At 39.9% G+C, this 11,733-nt stretch overlaps 1 protein-coding gene across 1 annotated transcript; it reads right to left on the bottom strand.

Annotated features, from left to right (window-relative positions):
- Nucleotides 1-6,584: 6,584 nt before the first annotated feature.
- LOC123422057 (two-component response regulator ORR42-like) lies at nucleotides 6,585-7,141 on the bottom strand. Its single transcript, XM_045107651.1, has 2 exons — nucleotides 6,941-7,141; nucleotides 6,585-6,764 (listed from the first exon to the last, which is right to left on the bottom strand). Exons 1-2 carry the CDS (start codon nucleotides 7,139-7,141, stop codon nucleotides 6,585-6,587), a joined length of 381 nt encoding a protein of 126 aa, XP_044963586.1.
- Nucleotides 7,142-11,733: the final 4,592 nt, after the last annotated feature.

Genomic DNA, 11,733 nt, shown 5'->3' with positions numbered 1-11,733 from the left:
ACGAAAAAGCTCCTCCTTGATTTTTTTCTGGACGAAACCCTCCATATAGCAAAAGAGGGGGGCAAGTGGGCGAGCAGGGTGCCGACAAGCCCCCATGGCGCGACCTGGGGGGGTGGCCGCGTCGTGCAGGCTTGTGGCCACCCCCTGGCGCCCCTCTGGCGCTTCTTCGGCCCAGTATATTTATAAATCAGGAAAAAAATCCTCGTTGATTTTTACGGCGTTTGGAGGTGCGTAGAATAGGTATCTCAACTTTGCTCCACTTTCAGACCAGAATTCCAGTTGCCGGCATTCTCTCCCTTCATGTAAACCTTGCAAAATAAGAGAGAAAAGACATAAGAATTGTACCGCGAAGTGGAATAACAGCCCAAGAAGCGATAAATATCAACATGAAAACATGATGCAAAATGGACGTATCAGCGGCCAGGGGGTACCCCGCGCCCAGAGGTCGCCTGGGCGGCCCCTGGCCCCCCTCTGGCCCATCTTTGGTGATCTGGAAGCTTCCGGTACGCTGATTTTTTATGTATTTTTGTCGGGATCTTTCGGGCTTCGAAAAATTGGGTAAAAGGCCCTGCAAAATAGACATCAGCAGACAAAAACTAGCACTGGGTGCACTGAGTTAGTAGGTTAGTCCAAATATGTGTAAAATGATATAAAAGTGTAACAAAACATATAACAATGTCACCCAAAAGATCATGGAACAAGCAGAAATTATAAATATGTTTGGGACTTATCACCGACCTTCAAGGCCGGCTGGACCAAGCCATCTTGGAGCGCGACGCCTCGCAACAAAATCGATCAAGGTGAATGACGAAGATTTCAGTCGACACAAAGTTCTATCAAACTCAGAAGTATGTCCAATGTTAGTATGGCTCGACAAAATCCGCATCGACCCCTTCTTCCCTGGAACCCCGATCCATTCAGGGGCTAATGATGGGGGTATGTACCTAGGGTAGGGTCACATGCCTGATCTAAGTGTCCTGCCTAAGGGTACCTCATTATTAGCTGAAGGGTCATAAAGAAGATTCTGACTGGATGGCCATGGCACCTAAAAAGTCACTCGGTACAAAGTCACTCGAAAAGTATTTCCCTTCACTCGACAACCAACTTTCACTCCGAAGGTTCGAGTGGACACAAAATACCAGAAGCCACCTCCATGGAGGCCAACGGGCGTACGCTCAGCTAATGTTCATGAATAGTATTAATTACATACATACGTTATCAGTAACGTACACCTTATACCATATTGATCGAGCCCTTAGATGCTGAGGCCTTGATGAGGGGTAGCACACTCTATATAAGCCACCCTCCCCTCTGACACAAGGGTTCACACCCCCTGTAACATGCATTCCACACTACAAGAGCTCCCGAGCACTGAGACGTAGGGCTATTACCTCTAAGAGAGGGGGCCTGAACTCATACATCTTGTGTACAAGCTTGCCGTAGCTAGGACTCTGCCCTCTCCATTCGTACCCTACACCTCTATTGTCAGGTTTATTCCCACGAAGTAAGGCCTTAACTAATATAGTTTTCCCATCTATCAAAAGATTTTATCCTCTTGCAAACAACTTTTATCGAAGGCGAATACATTTTATAGTGTTGTCACTACCCATGAAAATATTTATGAGATGCAGCAAACTAATAAACTTGGGGTGATTTTGCATCCGCTCCTGGAGTACCTCCCAAGCTCTGCGTCGGCACTAGAGCGAACATCGTGGCAACGGCGGAGCCCGAGGACACAAGTCCCCACGAGAATGCCACCACCGCCACACCATTCTGGCTTGAACATGCCGGTTTTCAAATTCATCCGCAACCACAGGGCTAATCGCCACGCGAGATAAGGATCTAAAGATTCTTTATTTAGTGCAGCCATCGTCGTCGCCGAAGCCAAGACGATGAACAACCTAAAAACCTAAGCCACCAAGGCCTAAAATGATCCACACACAGAAATCCGGCGACCCCCCTCACCACCGGCGACCGAGGTCGTCGATAAAGGGGAGACATAGAATTTGTATTTTGAGTCGACCAATTTGGTACCAATAAATTGATTCTGTAAAATTTGGGTCGACCAATAAATAAAAAATTAATGATATTTCATCTTTGTGAGATTGTCAATTTGGTACCAAAGTTGTATTTTGAGTACCGAATTAGTGTAGCTACCATTCATGTCTCACCACAATCTGATTTTTTCTGGTTTTGAAACATATATTACGACACCAATAGAAAACATTTCTTTATAACTTGTACCTATTTTCATTGGCTTCGGAATATTAAAGTAATTTGGAATGGCAGCCAAAATCGACGACGGAGGAGACTCTCTTGACGGCTTGGCGAGACCGCCTCTTTTTTTTCCTCGCCATGAAGAAAGAAAAGCATACGGTCTTGTAGAAATTCACATTTGTTGTACGCTGGTAGGTAGATCACATATATATATAACTACATCACGTAAGTGGGAGGTTGGAGTGGGAGAAAATAAAACATTTTGTTTTGTGCCACATCGAACCGATGCTATTTTTTTCCGCTAAAAAAAAAGATGCTGTTTTTAGGAAAAAAGAATGTTTGAATTGCTTGTCACGTATTCCCTTCGTTTTAAAATTCTTGCCTTAGGTTCGTATAAAATAGATGTATCTAAATATTAAAACATGACTAGATACATTCATATATAGATAAATTTAAGACAAAGTATATCAAGTGGTTTGGACCGATGCTATTTTTAGGACAGAAGATGAAGGAAAACCGAAATGAGAGAAGGGAAAAGAGTCATGTCACGTGAGGGAGAGGGAGGATGACCTACGCGTGGGAGGGTGGGTACTTGTACATTGTGCCGTCATCCGTCCGTTTGGTTGGGTTGCCTGCCCATATACTCTACTACTAGTGTAGGATGGAAGCGACTCGACTGCTGGCCGGATGCCCCACGCGCAGTTGCCCGTTTTTCTTCTGTCCAGTCAAAAGCGCAAATGTCCATGCATGCATGCAGTGTAGGCCCTCGTGCTCCACCGCTCCACGCTCCCATCCCATTTTTGTTCTTTCTTAAAGCATCTCTCCTCATACCGCTCTCAAACAGAAATAACTATGTTGAGACGGAAATGCAACCAAACACACCCTACGGCTCATACGATGCACCCACGAGTTGCTGCGCGTACCGCCGCATGGGACGGACGAGATGCGGCGTCGTAACTTAGATTTTTCCAATTCTGTTTATATGAACCGGTGAAAAACAAACCGAATAAGAGCCTCATCCCCCGTCCGCATGTGGATCTATGATCTCTTCCACTTTAGACAACATAATTCCCTCCCTAGCAGGGATAAATTCCCTAGAAGCACTTGATGGAGTCCATGAATCTTCCCAAATATTTATTTGTGAGCCCGATCCAACCGGCCATATACACCCTCCCTTAAAAGATTGAATGCCAAAAACAACACTTTGCCAAATGTATGATTAACCTTTCTTTGGGTCAGACTTCAAGATATCACCATCGGGATAATATTTTGCACTTAACACACGCACACAAAGATATTCGAGCTATTGATTAGTCGTCAACACTACTTGGTTAACATACCAAGATTTAAACTTTGAAGGTCTCTAAAGCGCAACCTCCCCCCCCCCCTCTTCTTTGGTACACACAACTTCCATCATGAAAATGAGTACATATTCTTCTTTTCCTCCCCATAAACGCACCAGAAACCAGAGATTTAATTACTGATAGATTTACAAATTCTTTTGGTAGCTTGAAAACTGAAATGGGATAAGAAGGAATTTTACTGTTCTACCATTTTAGCAAAATATCCTTGCCTTGCCTAGAGGGATTTTTTTTTCCTTCCACCAGCAGAGGATTCGAGGGTTGCGCCCGGGTGCACCTGGCGGGGAAGGCGATGGTGGGAGCGACGGCTTGCAGAGGCACATGTTGAGACATACACTGGTAGAAAAATGACTAGCCATAACTTTTGTTGATGACGTGCAGGCCATCTCCTCCCTTCCACCCCCAAAGCAAGCGGGCTAAAACGAGATGCTTCCGGAACATAGTATGTTAGCCTAAAAAGGAAAAGGCTAAGTCCTATTTGGCACCCGCTACACCATTGCCTTCGTTATTGGTACAAACGGATGCAAAGAGAGATGCTTCTTCCTCTTCAAGTTGGAAGTGCAAGAAGAAATGCGGTAAATAGGAGTTCCATCTACCACGCACTCGCCCCACACTCCAGCTAACTTCAGCATCCATACTCAGCTAGGAGGAAGGTGCCGGAGACACTATGAACACACATGTACTTGGTTGACTTCACGTCCCGTCTCACAACCGGGTAAGATCAAATAAACAAACAGCTTGCTTGCCCAATCCCTATTGAGAGGATTTCTTGAGCTTGAACTTCCTTTTGTAGCTCCGCTCACAAGGACTTCTTTTCATCCGCAATGAAGCTTATACCACCACTTGGTCAGTAAGGCCTGATTCAAAAAAAGATCAATCACCCCCTTCCCCTCTCACACGCGTTTCTAACAAGCCAGCCCATATAAATCTCCTTCTAGCCGGTTTCTTTGTGTTTTTCTAGTGGTTTTCTATGTGCTTTGTTTGGCTGTTTTTTTGGTCGTGCTTTTTCCTTTTTCAGTTTTCCTTTTTCCTTTTTCTGTTAGTTATGTCATTTTCTTTGTTCTTTTACATTGTATTTGACTTTTTGCTTACATTTTAAACTTATGAACATTTCTACAAATTGGTGAACTCTGTTCAAATTCGTCAACATTTAAATTTGATGAACGTTTTTAATGCATGAACATTTTCACATCCATCAACCTTTTTGAAAACTGTAACCTTTTATCTTTTATGATTTTTTTGAATCTATGAAATCCGTAAAGATGTTTCAAATCCATGAACCTTTTTCAAACCCGTGAACATTTTTTAAAGTCATGAACATTTTTTCAAATCCGTGAACTTTTTTCAAATCAATGAACATTTTCAAAGCCGATTTTTTTCCAATCCATGATATTTTTTTCGAAGTCATGAACTTTATCAAATCCGATGAACGTTTCTGAAATCCGCAAACATTTTCAAACTTTCGAACTTTCTTTTCAAATTCATGACCCTTTTTTCAAACCTGCAAACTTATTTCAAGTCCATGAACTTTATTCGAATCAGTGAACATTATGAAATCGCATGAATGTTTTTCAAATTTGGGACTATTTTCAAACTCGCGAACGTTTTCTGAATTTGTGAACCTATTGTAAAAGCCGTGATTTTTTTTTCAAATCCAGGAAATTTATTCGAATCCATGAACTTTGTCAAATCCCATGAATATTTTCAGATCCTTCAACTTTTTAAAACTCGTGAACTTATTTTAAATTCAATAACCTTTTTTCAAACCCGCAAATTGTTTTCCAAATCTATGAACTTTATTTGAATCGAGGGTCCTTTTCAAATCCCATGAACATTTCGAAAATACATAAACTTTTTCAAGCTCGCATATATTTTTCAAATTCATGAACCTTTCTATAAACCCAAAAAAAAATTCAAATCTAGACCGGCCTCCAGGCGGACACGGGACGAGCTGGTTTTTAGTTTTGGGAATTAAAATCAAATAAACAAGATAGACAATGAAAAGATGTGGTGATGCTGGCATCATACTTAGATGTGATGTATTATCTGACATCAAGATGTGACATAGATTGACCCTTGTTTTAGCCTTGTAACTAGCAAGACAAGGGTGATAACAACCCTCTTACCAAGTTGGGTGCAAGTACTGTATTTGTTTGTGTATATGTACCGTCGGTGGCGAATCTAGCAGGGGGCTTCGACAGGCTCGAGCCCGCCCTCCAAAAATTAGAAAAGATAAATTGCTACTATTCTATATTTTTTTGGCCCCATTTGAACTAAAGAATTGAGAGTTTTTGATATTTTATACACACATTAAACTTTGAGCCCCCTTCATTTCTTCCAAGATTCGTCATTGTTTACTGTCTATCTTTCTAGTTTTCTAATTCCTACTCATTTGATTAAACCTGGTTTTTAACAGAGTGAAATACTTTGCTTCTATGCTATATCACCCATCCTCTGCATTGATCTGGATAAACTCATGAGCAATGCTGCACATGAACTTTGGAGCTTGTGGTAGAGAATGTAGCTACCTAGCTCTAGGGTTAGTCAATGCATGGCGGATCGATGTCCAGTCCATTGGAAATCACGTTGGTGACTTTTCACCGGGGAAAATCAAGTATATATTTTCCCATGTTTACAGAAAGAGTATTACATGTGGCCACCGGAGTAGAAGAAATCCAACCCATGAAACAATTATCAAACACTTGTTGGTAGCCGAATAATTTTGCCCCGGAAATTAAGGGACACATAGAGGCATAAATAAATTAACAGAAAGTAGCGGATTATAACTGAAAGAGCTACAAATAACATCAATCCCCATGCATATACTTGGCAGACTCTCTTGCTTTTTCTTGCGAATGGCGTCCGACCTTTAAAACATGACCTTGAAACAACATTAAAATAAATAAAAATATAATGCAGACATGAGCTAGCTAGCTGAACATTTTATATTGGGTTTCTTGACGACGGGATAATTAAAGCAAGCTAGATTATTTCCGTAAACCGTCCCTAATTACTTTTCCTGTTAATGACATCCTGAATTATAGGCCCGAGTATCTCAGGCCTCACTGGTTTGGGCACAAAGTCATCGGCACCGGCACTCATGAACGCCTCCATGGCGTTATCATCAGCGGACACCCCGACAATCTTCACACCGGTGGCTCCCATAGCACGGATCTTCTCTACTGCCTGTCAAGTAACATGTAGAAGAAAATATTGTGTCAATGAGGTGGCTATCCAATATACATGCGTCATGTTCAAGCTAAAAAAGGAAGTGAAAGAAATGGGAAATGAGCTAGTGATCGAGCATATATATATATATATATATATATATATATATATATATATATATATATATATAGTACCTCAGGACCGGTCATTATGGGCATGTCCTTATCACATACTACAACAATATCAAACTCGTTGCCCTCAAGGAACATATCAACAGCTTCTTTCCCATTCTTCGCCATGGTGATCTCGCAATGAAACTTCCGCAGCATCGCGGAGGCAACCATGCGTTCAACTGCCATATCATCAATAAGCAATGCCTTGAGGGAGGATGCCATGATCAGCTAGCTTATTAAAAGAGCTGCAACAAAAACATAATTTATAAAGAGATTAGTTATATTTGTGATCCACATGTTTCATCGATCTCAGCTGGTATATAGTAAAAGATTTGTTTTGCAAAATCATGCATGCATGCATAATAGACTTACTCCCTCCGTTCCTAAATATAAGACCTTTTAGAGATTGTACTATAAACTACATACAGATGTACATAGACATATTTTAGAATATAGATTCACTCATTTTGCTCCGTATGTAGTCTTCTAGTGAAATCTCTAAAAGGTCTTGTATTGTGGAACGGAGGGAGTAGATCAGAGGTATATATGCACATTTTCTTAATTAGGATTTACTAGTTTATTGAATCCTCTATCAGGCGAAGAGATGGATATTTCCCCCCTAGATTACATAGATGAGAATAAAAAGAACATGAAGAAAAAATCACAAACAATTTATTTGGATTGATGACAACAATGGAAGAGATTAATTGTTTAACACTTGGATGGATAATTTCTCCACACAAAAAAATAAAAATATCTGCAACATGCATGCGAGATCCATATGCATGGCTTCTGCCAACAATATCAGAGCACCTAAGTCTTTTTTTTTTTTAGGATAGTACGTAAGTCTTGTTGCATGACGCACACACGTACACTTTCTTAATCGGTATCTAGTAGTTTATAAAATGAGGGAACAAGAAAATGAAAACTGTAGATTGCATATGAGCCTATGAGGACAAAAGGAACATCAGGAAAAGAAAAGAAAAATATTTCCCCATGTGAGCCTACGGTGTATATATTTTGGATGTTAACATATCATGTAACAGAGAGATACACAGTACATAGATGGATAATTTCCCATGTTTTTATTTTTGCAACATGTGTAGCACCGAAAACAGCACGAGAGTTACGTACGGACAGACGAAGAAGAAGAAGAAGAAGAAGAAGCAAAGAAGACAAGAAAAGAAATGGCAAAAATAGATGCATATCTGTGCTGCATGGCTGTCCCAAAACTGTGCTGCATAGATGAAAACCGACCAAGATATGCACTAGTTTCAGATGTATATCGGCTTGTTGTATGCATGCATGGCGAGAACAAAAAGAAGGCAGAACAGAGGAATGAGAGTAGCTATGAACCTTGGAGCTAATTGTGGAGGATGTATATATATATATGTTTACATGCAATACAGAGCAGAGATACCGCGTATATATCTGGATCCCCACAACGGGATGGCACTTCATCTCGAGATCAAAATAGATCGCGTCAATTTATTCTTTGTTTAATTATGGCAGGAAAACCAGATGTATTTTGCCGCCGAGTATATGGAGGAGTATATTGCATCCAGTGTATGGAGGAGTAGTTAGATAATTCCATGGATTAACCAATTCGGCATTCCCTATATATGCATGGGCCTACTAATGAAAATCAATTTTTTGCGTTCCGTTTCTTTCTTACTCCAGGTGTTAATTGCTTACATGAATTGCTAGGTGTTAATTGCTTTTTTGTAGACAATTCGAGGTTTAAATTTGTTTAAACATATAGTCTTTTTGTTGGATGAACTAGAGGCCCCTCATTCCAAACATTCAAAAAAGATGTTTCTACAATAGTAATGCTCTTATAAGAGTTCTAAAGTAGTACTATATATATCAATTAGTGATGCTTACATGAATTTGAATCAATAATCTCAATGTGTTATCTAGGTCAGGTAAAAATGGATCCGCAAAATAGATAACTTTCAGAAAGATGGAAACTCACATCATCAAATCCTCTCCATGGTGTTCATCAAGCACCAATTCCGAAGGGCCAGATGGCTTCTTTCTTTCGGGATCTTAGATAATTTCTTTCTAGATCTTAGACCTTGCCGCCAAACATGCCATCGGCCATCCCACTTGAGGTGGGGAGCAATGATCGATTGCAAGAACAATCGGCGAAACAAAAGCAACGCTATGACATTGTTCGATACTCCAACTCGAGGCCATCATGGGTGGTGCCAAATTATTGAACAATATTTGGCATAGAGTTACAATGCCTTCAAACGATATGAGCTACCGCATTGTAGAGGTGCCATGGGCTAGCTAGCTATTGAAAATAATCTCAAGATGAATGGTGTATATTACGCGATGCGGCTTGGGTGGATGGGGTCAATTGGAGGTTGTGGCGACCCTAAATTTGGTCAATAGAAGCCCGTGAAGGACATGGGTCATCTGTGATGCAAAGGTGTCAAGAATCTCAAGATGATACATACATATATATATATATATATATATATATATATATATATATATATATATATATATATATATATATATATATATATATATATATATATATATATATATATATATATATATATATACTACGGAAGACCGGGTTGGGGTGGGGGTTGAGACCGCCCGAAAGGTGGCGGCGGGGGAAAATTAGTTTAACGAAATAATATCAGATGGATAGGAAAGAAAATTGAAGCATATATGGCATTCAATTGTAGCGAACCAGCTAACCCTTTGTCAGGCTGTGGAATGTGTAATCGTGGGGTATTACATAATTCTATGTTGTACTTAATTGCAATTTACGATAATAAGTTAGTGTTCTCGCGAGTAACAATTGGCCCAACCCAAACAATGTTGCTTATATGGCTACTGATGAAAATGGATTTGTATACGCAATTATTTGAGCCGCTTAGCCTTGAAATGCATCTTACTTTTGACAATTGTCGTGTGTGTGTTTGGTGGGGTGGGGTGGGGGTGGGGGTGAGGGGAGCTTGATCTAAATTTTCCCGATGTCACGTGTGGATCAACTTGGTCTTGAACAAGTGGTGCGGAAGTACACAAAGAACCTTTCTTAGTTTTGTACTTGTTGATTGTTAAATTTTAATTTGTGTAGATCCGGACAACGAAAATAAAGTGTGCTTTTAAAAAGGGCACTTGGTGCCATGAAATAAAACAAGCTACTAGTTGCGATCACAGAAAAATTGGTCCACTCCGACGAGAGGCTGAGGTACATAGGTCCTCTACGATGCACTGGTACATAGGCCCTCGAGGATGCAAAAGTACGTGATTTCAACTTGGTTTCATTGAATTATTGGTAATTTTTTAAGAACTTCCATTTCAGTACTTATTGGTCCACTGAAAGAGTCAAACAAGTAAGCAACAAGAGAGGTGAGGAAAATGCCTAAGTCTAGTTAGAGAGGTGGCAAATATACCAAATATTTGTGAAATATACAACACCCTTCCTTTTGGTTCGGATAACCAAAAAATGATTTTGAAGGTCTACAAAAAAGGGGCAGCCCGGTGCATGTAGCTCCAGCTTATGCAGGGTCAGGAGAAAGATCCAACCAATTTGGGTCTATAGTATGCAGCCTTTCCTTGCATTTGTGTAAAAAGTTGTTTCTAGGGCTTCAACCCGCGACTACATGAAGAGAACAAATAAGGCATTGTATCAAGAAAAGAATAATAATATAAAATATGGCCTTGAATAGAAAAATACAAAATCTCAAGTAATTACACGTAACACAAAAATGGACTAGGTTCATGATATGAAGCGACTACACCTATAAAACTTTAAGACGGAATAAATATGATCCTTGTTACTCCCTCCGTTTCGGTTTATAAGTCATCTTAGGTTGTGCACCGCAATCAAGACGGAGAGGAAAACAAGAAACGAGGTGAATTAATACGATTGCATGCAATGAATTGACCACTGCATGTCGTGCTAGTTAGTCTCAGGTCATTAAAAACAAACACGCCTCACGTTTTTTACTGGTTGATTCCTTTATTCAAGTAAAAAAAAAAAACGAGGTGAAAGTCAATACATCGTGCCTTAGTGTTTTGAGATTATTTGGTTTTCGTAAGATGACTTATAAACCGAGACGGAGGGAGTAGCATGTATACTTTCTTTTCCTACGAGGCGTTCGATAATTTTTACTTATACTCCCCATATATTCATTTTAAGCTGATTCAATGGATTTTTCCTCACATTGAATTAACATAAACTTTTATTCTAAAAACTCTCATACGTACGAGAAAAGGGAATGATCCATTGGACATAAATGATACAAGAATGGTAAAATTCTCTTTAAACGGAATTATAATCGATTGAATATCTCACATATGGAATCAATTTAAGACAAGATGTTTGTTCTAGGGAATCCCTAACAAATAAATCAAAACGAGAAAATATGTTTTAGGTGGCTTCACTAGGGCCACAATAGTGCGGTCGAAGAAATCTAAGCGAGAAAAGGTATATCATCCATATGCTTAACACGTCATTGGTGTTGTGGCACACCTGACCGGATACATATTTGTCACCGACATAGTCATGCACTATCGTGATCAACACAACTACCATAGGAAAAATGGTTTCCTTCATTGGTGTCCCAAGTATTGACCCCTTCATTAGGACATAATATGTCTAGCTCTTTCTTCACTAGCTGGATATGCATATTAATATCATTCCCTGATTGTGTCGGACCTTGAATTGGCATAATCATGCGTACATACTTCATCTTAAAGGTTATTGAATCCTTTTTGCACTTGAAGTAACTGTCGAACTCCCTGATGGAATTCATAATCCTGAGGAAGAGCTTCTGACTTATCCG

The sequence above is a fragment of the Hordeum vulgare genome, chromosome 1H, assembly GCF_904849725.1.
Source record: "Hordeum vulgare subsp. vulgare chromosome 1H, MorexV3_pseudomolecules_assembly, whole genome shotgun sequence".
Classification (NCBI taxonomy): domain Eukaryota; kingdom Viridiplantae; phylum Streptophyta; class Magnoliopsida; order Poales; family Poaceae; genus Hordeum; species Hordeum vulgare.
This window is presented reverse-complemented; position numbering and strand designations above follow the sequence as displayed.